Source organism: Teleopsis dalmanni, chromosome 2 (assembly GCF_002237135.1).
Source record: "Teleopsis dalmanni isolate 2A chromosome 2, ASM223713v2, whole genome shotgun sequence".
Classification (NCBI taxonomy): domain Eukaryota; kingdom Metazoa; phylum Arthropoda; class Insecta; order Diptera; family Diopsidae; genus Teleopsis; species Teleopsis dalmanni.
In genome coordinates, this window is record NC_051847.1 from 99773123 (window position 1) to 99786360 (window position 13238).

At 29.9% G+C, this 13238-nt stretch overlaps 1 protein-coding gene across 1 annotated transcript in view; it reads right to left on the reverse strand.

Moving 5' to 3' along the window:
- Nucleotides 1-13238, reverse strand: part of LOC119675172 (photoreceptor-specific nuclear receptor-like) — a 24129-nt gene that overhangs the window by 689 nt on the left and 10202 nt on the right. The window contains exons 2-4 of the mRNA XM_038086361.1: nt 5004-5107; nt 174-288; nt 58-113 (exon numbers count right to left, since the gene is read on the reverse strand). Of these exons, the coding sequence (XP_037942289.1) occupies nt 58-113; nt 174-288; nt 5004-5107 (275 nt within the window). The remainder of the gene's footprint in view (nt 1-57; nt 114-173; nt 289-5003; nt 5108-13238) is intronic.

Below are 13238 nucleotides of genomic sequence, written 5' to 3' on the forward strand. Positions count from 1 at the left end.
GTCAGATCTAAAATAAATGTATTAATACATAAAAAAAAATAAATTTAATTGTATTACTTGATGTTGGAAGTAAGCCAGGAGCGTAGCATGTTGGTGATAGAAGTATGGGAGGTCTGTAATTATTGATTAAATGAATGTACATTTAGATACGATAGACACGTTTGCAAACTTACCCAAACACACCAACAGCCACCGCTGCTTCTCGTAACGCTCGCCCATGCTCCATATCCCGCAGAGTTTCAGGCCTTATTGTCGCCGTATTACGCGGCTGGCGTTCGTTTTGTACAGCTAAACATTATTAATAATATTGTTGCATGAAATACTTTTATTGAAAGTAGTAATTTAAATAAGGTGTTAAATAATGTGATGAGTTTTTACTATTCCTTTGAAAACCAAAAAAGTACTTCATATAAAACAATTATAAAAGTGTTACGTTCTCGACAACAATAGAACAAATGCATCGTTGTGTGTAAATCACAGCATGTGTTTAAAGTCACGTGTTTACAAAGATATTATAAACAATTACTTAGCAAATTTTGGTTTTGAAAACTAATTTAAAACAATGTCAAGGTGTGTAGTTCAAATGGAGGAACCAAGATCAAAAGTTTAGATAATAATAAAACTATTCCTCTTACATAGATTTTTCCATTAATTTTTAAAAGCCTTACGAGAAAAGTTATTAGATTACAGAAATTAAAATGAAAATTATTATAGTCCTAATAAACTTTCTAGATTAACTATTGATTAACATTTTTATAATTATTTATAAACTATAATCAATTATTTTATAAACTAATGTAAATTTGTACGAAAAATGTCGTTTTTAATACAAGTTAAATAACTATTTGTACTATTTGTACTTTTCCGATGAAATATAGTACTTCTATATTTATACGCTTAGATATATATACATAAAAAATTGGAAGAACGTCTCTTACTTTGCAAGTAATATACAAATTACACTTAATTAATTTATGTTATTTGGTATAATTTTTTAATGGGTTTCGTTGTTTGGTGTAGATATTCTAATTAAAAATTATACAATTTACTACATCGTCATATAAATATTTGTAATACTATGAAAACATTATTTTTTATTGTTGCCCTGTCAGCATTGAGACGATTCATTAACCGCTAATCCTTAAAATCGCATTACAAACCTTTAGGATAGTTCGACGATGTTCGAATTTTCTTTTTTTTTTTTGTTGTGAAAAAATTGTTGCTGATATATAAATTGTAATTCAAATTATATTTTGTATATCATGAGGAAAGCATCATCTATCACTATTAGAAGCGTGCATTCCCGATTAAATTATACAGTTTGTATCACGATTTGCGGAAGATGTTTATGTAACACAAAATGCTCGCTTCGTAAGTTTTTGCTATGGGTTTTTTAACACTTATTCAGGAGTATTATCTGATAACACTTAGCATAGGAGATACTCTCTAGCTACCAAACACCAGTTTTATCTCCAGATTTGCACAGTATCTGGTCCTATAGGTTGCGGGTTGATCAAAAGGTCAATAACCATGCATCGAAATCTTCTTTACCCGCTCCGCAACTTCTTTAAAAAAGAAGCAAGCTAAGGTTCACACTGGAGTGTAGTGCCAAATAAGAAGAAGAAGATTCCATAACTTTGAAAACTGTGTCTAACAGTGTTCCACAGCCTTGTTTCGAATCTTGCGCAATTGTATATGCAAAATGTACAGGCAAAAAATATACAGTAAATATGAAAGCAATAAATTCGAAAAAAATACATTCTTATGTATTTTTTTAGCAAAATTCAAATATACAGCTTATATTTTGAAAATGATACAGCGTAAAATGTTTTGAATATATATAATATTAAAACTATCAGTTAAATGTAGTCTTTGAAATGGAAAATTACAGAACATCAAATCATTAAATATACAATATATATACATTATATAAACCATATACATCATCAACAATATATATGGTAAGTATACTCAGAAACCGGGGAAGGAGCACCCAAGGAACAGTTGCATAATTGGCATAATACAATATGTATGTATGTATTGTATATCTATCAAGATGCAAAAATGCCGAATATATGCAAAACATATGCAAATATTAAAATATGCTTACACATTATTAAACATATTTGTGTCGAGATTCGACATTACTAGGATGGAAAATACAAATATGCAATTTTATAGAATTCTGATGTCTAATTATTATACATCTAATTAAAGGTATGAACTAATTAGGCTACAAGAAGAACCGTCCTCAGCGGTACAATAGATAATGATCTTAGGTGTTTAAAGGAGCTTAAAAATATATCAATAATAATTTTCAAGAGCTTTAAAACATAAACGAAGAATTTCGACGGGCTATGAAATTAGAAACAAATGTGAATAAACTACAATTTATTGGGAACAAAACTCTACTAGGAAGTGCTAAGATCGAATTGCCAAAACTCATAGGTGTCAATGCGCACCTATGACAAATATTAAATATTTTTTCCATCAGAAATGCATGACGTGCATGAATGTCGAAAACGAATCAAGTGAAAACTTCGCAAACGCCTATGAATCCCGACGAAAATATTGAGAAACTCAAATTAAAATTAAAAAGCTGTAATCAAAGTCTGATCTTAAAACTGAAATTAATATACCGTATGTATAATCAAAATAATAATATGAGCTAGAAATATTACTTAATAATATTAGCGTTTTTAGTATCATATTTTATGACCACACGCATTGTATATTACTATGAGTGTCACGGACAGTGTTTCATAATTTGACTTCTTCTTTGTATCTTTCTGTTTACGAAAAAATACTTCTCAAATATATGTATATGAAGAATACAATAAATACCCCAGTAAAATAATTATATGTGCAAAATTTGTTTTTCGTTATTCTCTTCTTAGAATAATGGTACTATTTTTTTTATATACAGCTAAATCTGTAGTTGAGTTTAACTTCTTTGATCATATATGGAGTTATTTTTGTATATTATTTGTGGTACCGTTATCATAACTAGTAACAATAGGTAGCAAATTTAATAGAATATAATTATATGTGCAAAATTATTTTGCTTCTCGAAGTGTCAACAGTAAATGGAAATAAAGTTGTGAAGTGTATTATAAAGTTTTTTTTTAAAAGTATTGAAGAGTAAAGAACAATTGGTAAGTAAAATACTTATTATTTATTAATAAATATTTATGATTTTAATTAAGTTTAGATAAAAAATGCCGCGTGGGATGGAACTTTCAAGTGAAGAATGCGGAAAGATTATTGGAATGAGTCGTGCTGGGATGAAAATTGGCGAAATATCTGCTGCTGGTTATAGACACCTCAATACTATAATAAACTTCTTAAAAAATCTCGGAAACTATGGTGTTATAAGCGAGGCGGCCGCTTACCAACTATTAACGACCGAACAAAACGGCATATTCAGCTTCTTGCTACCAATGAGAGGATGAGTTGCAGACAAATAAGAAATGAATTAGATTTGTCTATCACTAGGCAACGCATGCAACAAATTATGAGAAAAGACTTAAAGCTGAAATATGAGTCGAAAGTTCCCAAACCGTGCCTTACACAAAGATATAAAAATGCTCGTTTAGCTTTTTATGACAAAAATAAGTTTTGGGACGAGGAGTTCGAAGCAGTTGTTTTCAGTGATGGAAAAAAGTTTAATCTAGACGGTCCAGATGGTCAACATAAATATTGGAAAGATATTCGTCATCCACGTCAGAATTGCAACAAACGCAACCATGGTGGTGGTTCACTAATGGTGTGGACTGCCTTTAGCTCGAAGGGAAAGTCTAATATATGCTTCGTACCATCAAAAATGAATTCGGAAATATACATAAATCTGTTGGATAGCGAACTGATAAATTTCGCTGAAAATATTCATTGAGATAATTGGACTTTCCAACAGGATAATGCTCCAATACATGTTTCTTGTGCTACGAAGAAATTCTTTGAAGAGAGAAGCATCCCATTGCTAGATTGGCCGGCCATGAGTTCTGACATAAATCCAACAGAGGATCTTTGGGGTATTCTTAGTGCCAATATTTATGCTTAGTCGAAGCAATACGACACTCTTAAAGAGCTGAAAAAGGACATACTGGACGAATGGGCCCAAATTGACCTTCTACTATTAAAAAAATTGGTGGAATTAATGCCACTTAGGATACAGTTAAAAAAAATAAATAATGGAAACACATTACCTTATTGAAAAATAAAAAAAAATAAATCACATAAAATAATTAATTGTTTTTAGCAAAAAATGTGAATTGCACATATAAATATTTTCTATGAAGATTTAAAATAAAGTTAATTTTTTTCTTAACAAAAATAAATTTGAATAAAATTTTTTTATTATTTTAATTAGACTACTAAACATAAAAACAAATAATAAACTAAATTCACCCTAACAAAATTTGTTGGATTTAAACAGATTTCAAGTACTGCACATATAATTATTTTACTGGGGTAGTATCTTCACAAAAGGTTTTAAAGCAACTACAAGAGAGTGCTCCACGAAATGAATTTTATAAAACCCATATTACCTTCGTGAGTCCAACATTTAACAAGGGTACTGCCTCAGAATTTGGTTATAGACTACATGAATTGATCAGCACAGTAAACTAATATTAGCGCAAAACCACATGCTATTTTTAATATATCCCGGAAGCTCTATATACCATTATTTTCTTGTTGACCAAGTAATTTATTAATAAAGACACGTTATAACGGACCTCACAAAGTAATGAAATGAAAAGTTAAATATATACCATCATAATACATATTCAACTAAGGACCACAATGAAAATCCCTTAAATACATCGACGCTCTAAACAATTAAAGGCCAAATAGACATTATATAGATAGGGTTTAATATACTTTTTAAAACTGTAAAGCTCGCATAAGATTAATAAGAAAATTTAACGAACACAATATAACAAAAAATAAATAAAAATAAACAAAAATAATTATAAGTAATTATATTAGTTATGTTGATATACCGTCTTTGTTCATTCCCATTTGTAGACACTTTTTTAAGCGGCAAGCCTGGCATTGGTTCCGGTGTGCCTTATCAACAATGCATCTTCCTGTACCCGCTTGACATCTGCAAAAAAAATTTTTTTTATCATTTATATAAATATATACTATTCGAACTATACAATATTGTATTTTCTTCGTAATCATATGGAATTAATACAAAATTAATGTTAAATATATGCTGATATATTACGTTTGTCAAGATATTTTTTATATTATATAACTTTTATATGGTATATAAATTGAAAACGTTTATGCAATTTTAATAAGAATATATAAAGAAATTAAATGTAATATAATAAATATAAACAAAATCTAAGATATTATCAAAAACCACGGAAATTCATACATGCACTTTTTAACCACATCCAAGGTGGTGGACCACATATGGCGTCAGCACTTTTCATTGTTAAAATGTTTATAGTTCTATATGATAATATTTATTGTAAATTATCGTAGCTAAAGCAATCTTCAATCTGGTATAGTAGCATCATGCAATATTGTGTTATTGTAAGTACAAAATGATCAAGTTGAATAACGTATTTTTAGCCTTTATAAAAAGAATCTGATATCCTTTATAAACCACAACTTATCTCCTAAAACTTTTATTTCCTCTCGATAAAGTTCTTCCAATGTCAGACGAATCTCAAATTGTCCGAAAAGCAGGCTAACAAAATCTTTCAAAATCAAAAATACTCAGTATAAACATTAACATTTATATTAGTAGAAAATTAAAGATAAACGCATATTTAACATTTTGGTGACCCCGGATTGATAACTTATTAAGAAATTGTATCTTCATGAAAGAATTTGATACAATGATTACCCAACAACAAGTGATTGAAGCCAGTGACAGTAGTCAGAACGACTGATCGGTATTTCAAAAACAGAATTCAAAGGCTATCTGAACAATAGACGAGATTAGACAATAACCATACTATCACGTAAAGTCAATACTGAAAGTAAAGATGTTTACTAATTCGTAACGGAATACTATGAAAGGATAACTATACTGGCAAACATATGCCTAGATATATTTAACAGGGCATTAATTGAAGGTAAAATTCACGACCTAAAAACTGTTTAATCAAAGTAACTTCGGCGCGATAAAGAATCATCAAGAGTATTGCGCAATCAACGAGCACTCATAAATATCATTAAAAAAAACAGTCAAAATATTGAAGTAGCAAGCCAAGAACTCTAATCTGAAGTGTTTTATTCTTGCAACCTTGCTTTGATGGAAAATGGTTGCAAATCATTAAATGATAACAACACAAAAGTATGTAATTTTTCTTCAGTAGAAACCATTGAGAGATACTCTTGGGAATTATAATTCGAAATTAACCAAAAACTCCAAGACATAGAAATGCATCTAAAGTTTAATCTGAACTTATACAGTTTTAAAAACTAACAGAATTAAATATTACAACCCGAGCCGCGTTTGCGTTCAAGTAAAATTAATGAATGGTTGACTAATAAATTCACTGCTATGCTTTGAGTCTCCTGTTAGAACTGTGTTCAGCCCTTTTAGGAGCAACACTGATAAAAAAGGTCAAAAACAATCTGAATCATGTAGCAACAACGTTTCTTTGAATCAATACAATCGAGGATATTAGCTTGAATTAGCAGAGGCATCAGGGACAATTCAGCTGACTCATTATCACGCGTCATAAAACCATCTCAATTAACTTATGGTTATATAGTACACTTTTTCTACGTGGTTCTTTCTAAGTGGTCAGGCGCATTCAACAAGTACCTCTGTATTAATCCGGTAAATCCTGAGTGTAAACAAACTACAAAGGAAGTACCATTAATCTCAAATGATTATGACATTAATTTGATCCGCCAAAATAAATCTCAAAAATTCATTCAGAATACTATTATATGGTATACTGTAATGCTGCTATTCGTAAATCTCGCAAGGCGAACTAGTCTAAACAATAATACTACAGCCCTTAACTCTAAGAAATTGGAGAATTGGAATTAAAAATAATGAAGAAATACGCTGATCATTTTTAAAGAAGATAGTGTATAATCTCTGCAATTGGCATTTGGGGTGAATAATAAAAAAGACCTTTTAAAGCGACCCAATCACAAACTTGAACTGAGAAGCATAGTTGATCAGTAGTGAACGCAGTCTTGTTTTTAATTATTGGAATCATTGTCTTAAAGATAAATAAATTCGTGCAGATCAACCAAATATACAAATGTCTCAGAAGCTAAGAAGACCGAGTTCAACTTTTGATATTACAACAACATATTGTATAATATCACCATAATAAATTGAATTACAAAATTCAAAGCGGAATATGTTAAAAATTATGTCCAAAATATATTTCATTAATTTAGTTCATTGCAACTTTGTTTTTTGCTAATTGTTTTTAATTTACTTATTGTTAATTTACCACCTCTCATGCGGCAGAGTCAAGAATTCTAAGAACCACGAAAACATTGGTGGAGCTAACTCAGCGTCTGAATCAGATTAGCATGTCAAATGTTGATAGTGGAATTGGCAGTTACATTATGATATCAAGCTTACAAAAATCAGAAGAAATGAAATCAGGTCATAAGAAGGTCTCCCTGGCGGCCGAAGGAGAAAGCGACAGACCCAGCACTAGCAAAAGATGCAGGTCAAATAACACATTTTCCAAAGAAGCACAACGCCCTCAGCTCAAAATGCCAAAAGCCGGTCGACCAGCTCGATCGAACACCAGCAGATCCTGACTCCATCTTACAGGGACCGTACCACCGCCTGCAAAGCGGCTATTGCCCATAAAAAGTATTCAGAGGTACATCTTACTGATGATCAAATGGAGCTAATAAAATCAAAGCTACGCTAATTTCAAAAAGAAATTGATTAAGTTCCTAAACAAAAGTAGACAGATGGCAGAATGCAAAATTGGCTGAAAAATTGTGTCCCAAAGCTTTAGCCATTCCCGGATGTCATTCTAAAAGTGTTTCAGGGTGGAAAAATGCCCACGACATATGTGAGCATCACCTTTGTTTCCCCCCTCCGCTGTGGTACCACTGATCGTTTCGCAGCTATGCTTAGAATTGAGTTCCGGAGAGTTTTTAACAATACTAAAAATATATTATAACACCGCCCTCACCGCCTACAATAAGGAAATCAGAAGTACAAAACAAGTATCATGGGGAAGCTTCTGCTCTGAGATTCAACACTTAAGCAATAGCGCTAAAATCCTCAGAGTTATCTCGAAAAGCCACACTAATCCCTTTGGGTTTCTAAAAGACAAGATGGCCTTTATACCAATGACTGCAGAGAGTCACTTTTGCTTATAGAAACACACTTCACGGTATCCACAGTTTACTGGAGGCCCAAGGTCAATAACTAGTAGTTTATTCGTAAAATCTTCACTGCCTATGCACTTATAATAGCATTAGACAACATTCCCCCAAAGGACATAATATCATTTTTAACTGCTATGGGAACTAAAATGGATTTGTCACACTAATCCTCAAAGGATGCAGTAACGTGGTGACATAGTTCCTAAACTTTTCAAAATCTGATCTAATTTACTTCTTAACAGAAATATTTAGTTGTGTTTAAACCTTTTATACATACATTCTACAAATTTGTACAAAGGTGAGATTGGATTTCACACCTAAAGCAGATAAAATGCTCGTCATTGCAAACCAAATTATTTTATTATCAGTCTAAATCAATTTTCTAGGAAAGTTGGAGCGAATTCTTAAATTTCACATAAAATATAACATAGAACTTATCCAAATCTCTCAACATAAATATATTTTACATATACTATAGGTAAATCAATCAAAACAGCATTTCATAGTCTAGCATATATATGTATTTTGTCCAGTCTATATGTATTTCGTCGCATTCCCCGATATGGAAGACACGAATCCTATAACCTAAAAATTCGCAACCCCATTTAAGAGAGTTAATAAGGCAGCTGTTAGCAAGATGAATAACACACAAAGCTTGGCTTATTTTAACAGTGGTCACGATTCGCTGATTGTATTGGGAATCAAATGTCTTTGCAATATCTAATTTCAAAATTTATCAATGTACTTTAAATCTGAAATTGAAATAGGTCTATAAATCCTTTATTAAACTTTTACTATCTTTATATTATATGAATAATATATATTATTAAGTTTTTTTATTCGACTTGCCGAATCTTAACTGTATGCATCGAAAGAAGAGTCTTAACGTAAATATTTTTAAGTAACATTAAATATTTTGCAAGAGCTGTGAACTGAAATTTTTACATGGCTTTTTAAAGGAACTATTTAAAATTGCTTTAATTAGTTATTCAACATTTTCTATAATATTTTTTGTATTTGATGTATAATTTATTTGATTTTGACTTTGATAAATACATTAACAGAGAATATTAAAGATGGAAGTATAAAACACATGAGGTATATCACACCATAGTCATCGAAAGTGAGTCAGTATAGTAATTTAAAATAATACCATTATTTGTCCTTGAAATTAATATAACACTATTTGGATTATTATTTGTGTTTTAAATATTACTAATCCTATTTGAACTTATAATTGGACTGATAAAATGATATCATCATACTGCTCCAGTATTAGGAGTAATTATTGTGTTTTTAATAGGTCTCACAAAGAAGGATGGGCTCTACTGATTCTAGCAGAATGCCAGATAGATCTTAATGGATATGGGTTTTGTGTGGTAAGGAATATTTATTCTAAAGTTTTAGTTTCCTACTCTACCTGATTAATATGAGAAACTTTTTTCTATCTTGGAGAATTGTCTATTTTGTACTAACTTAACGGCTCGGTATTATTTTTCTCCAAGTATTCTGTATCAAGTTCGGAAGAAGATTGAATTCTGTATCTAAATTGAAATGATCTGCCTAAATGATTAGTACAATATGATGTGGCAAGCATAGTGACTATCTGACGTAATCTGTCTAGTTCTACCTGAACGTTTCGTGGGCTGCCAACGTAAGGACCATTGAATGAATGCCTTCTTTAATCTATCCTGGACTTCTTGAATATTCCGGGGAGTCATCTAATTGTGTTTTTAGATTTGTAATCTTTGTTATAAGCTGCGTATGCACGTGCTCATTCCCATTGTAGATAAGAATATTGTTTACTTCTTAGTTGATGTCTACAAATAAAAGATATATTAAATATTGAAGTTTTTTCATATCGTACTAAATGGACTTATTAGTTAAAAATAGATATATATTTTAGCAATGGATGCAATAATAATTTTTATCGTCCTCAAATTATTTCTAACGGGAAATGGCCAGTACATACCCATTAAAATTTTGGTAAAAAAATTATTAATGTAAGTATCAAAGTAATTTATTCTATATGTATTTTATTTGTAATATAGAAAGCATATGTTCTGTACTAATGAGCTTTGTACTTTTCAGTTGTCCGTGAAAATAGGTGATATATACTAATATGTGTAGTAAGATTAAGTCTACTATATGGTAGGCATAGCGATGTACAAACATTCTACTATTTGAAAAGTTGGATTTAATTCAAGGCATTGTTCTATTTGTATTTTAGCATTATAAACTCCAGTAATCAAGACACTCTTACCACCAATCTCTAACATAACATCGGATAGCTTTTTAAGATCGGCTTCCTAATTGTTACAATTAATACACACTGGAACGAGGTAGACTGACTCCATTTATAACTTTAACTCTACTACAATCAAATATAAAATAGTAACAAATAGCATTCCTTAGTCTGTAAATAAATCTTTTTTTATAACATTCCACTATTGGCTCTACCTCATTTTTTAAAACGTGTTGCTAGGAATCAAAACAGTTAATAATTGTTCAATTCTCTTTCGGTGAATTCTAACGTATGACGACACCTGATTCAGTTAGTATTTTGAGGTATTTACTTTCAAGGTATTTTCAATGTCGTAGGATGACAAATTTATATAATTAATTTGATAGCCATAGAATGTTCGAAGTATATCTATTCCACATTTAGATCAACATCATCAGCAATCAATTCTACCTACAACTCATATAGGTTGTAGTGTCTGATATGAAAATTCGCAAGACCTCATGAACCCATATCTCCATGAACCAAAATTTTAAAAAATTTTTTTCCAAAAAACGTTTTGTAAAACGTCTCCTTTTAAAGGAGTTCATAAAAAAAATTCAGTCAAATTGGAGATGATGGAAAGAAAATCCATTACATTTGTTAAAGAACGACCCACATTTATGACTATTTCTTTTGTTTAGTCCTTACTGTATTAGTACATGCGATAGTCATAACTTCAATCACGTTCGAAAAATTTGTGGAAAAAATAGATATTGTCAGAAAGTGAAATTTTACTTCATTTAGTACTAAGAAAATAATAGTTTCCAATCAAAAGGTTCTAATAACTGGTTGGTTGGTTATTATTAATAATTATAATAGTATATTAGTTTAATATAAATCACAACGATTTGATATGTTGCGTTTATTATAATATGTTATCAAATTATTGAGAAATTATGTATAATGTTATGTATAATATAATGACGAGAGCGCACATAACTCAGTTGTTAATAAAACTTGGACGGGTTTTCGAATTCTTTACGCCATCCTAATAAAGTTATATATCTAATACTTCAACTATACCTTTTTGGATGTATTGTTTTCTTCTATATTTTTTCTTGAATAAAAGAAAACACATTGAAATATTTTTAAAATTAAAAATTTTTTTGAATTATTACATTTGCATTGAGCATATTCTTTGGCAGAAGGTATTCGATAAAAATTATAGTACCTGCATCTCACACAACAGTGATCATCATTCATCCAGTTGGATTTCAGTGATCTTCGCCATTTTGGCTTAACCTTTCGAATTCATTATTTTCACCAATGTACCATTGGTTCGAGGTTTCATCCATAGTTGAGTGATCAAAACTATGTGTGTAAGAAGTAAACACACAATTACATTTAAATTAATTTACCTATCTCTATATAGTTGTAAATGCAGTGAGTTATATTTAAAATTCAATAATAGCATTTGAAAGAGGATATTTCTTATTTAGAGGATTTTTTTAAAACTTGTATAAAAATATAAAAAATTCCTAATAGTCATATCCTGTAAGTTAAAATAAAATCAAATTTATAATTTCAACCCCAATATATTTTTCTTCATCCCCAATATATTTTCTTTTTAATATTTTGCTATTTATTTTATTTTTGTCACATTTGTTTAAGTATATTCAGCTTAAGCTTCATTTCAGTCTCTTGAGACCAGATAATGTTTACTGGGCGATGAACATAGAAATTTTATTTCTAAATAAACTTTATTAAATATGCGGTCTTTTAAAAAGGACAACAGACAAGTGTGCTGTGAACATATTCAAAATAAAATCCGTTTAAGAATAATTGTGCCATTTGATTTTTGTAGAATTTAGTAAAATTATATGCGATTATGTATAAATTTTTTTTTTTGTGTATAAATTTTATTCAAAAAACTTAGTTATTTTCTGTTAAATAAACTGCAATAATACATAAATTATACATCTATATAACATATCACATAGTACTTCGTGTTTAGCTTTATATTGTCTTCATTGAAATGTTTTGTTTTTTGATTTGTTCACGTATTCACTGGATGCAATTCTATCAAAATTTATCTGCTTAATAGACTCTCGCAAAACTCTCGCTTTCTTTTATATTTCATATGTTTATGACAGTAGAAATTTGTACGATTCTTTTAATAATACCTATAATAAGATTATTCTGTTAATTGATATCCGAGTAAATAGAATAAATAAATAATAGACGTTTTCAGTGGCTCGCAAGTATAGCAAAAAACAACACTATTTTCTCTATTTAGACCAGTAGCTGTTAAAGGCCAAACACATCGGCCAGTAAAAAGAAAGTGTTACCAACGCAATAAGCGAACTAATGTGAACCTGCATTGGCACTTCCAACAAATATTGCAATCATATGTCAAAAATTATATGTAAATAAAAATTCAAACAAAATTCAAAAATTTCATAAGTTTAAAAATTAGAGAAAAAGCAAAATTTGTTTTACTTTAAAATTTTCAACATTTTTAGTATTCCATACAATTTTGTATTCATTTTAATTTTTAATATATACTAATTATATATTTTTATACAAAATGTAATTTACCTGCATTATGTGCACGTATGTAAGATTTGCTATTTGTCAAAGAATAACACTTGACAGATTGTAACAGTGA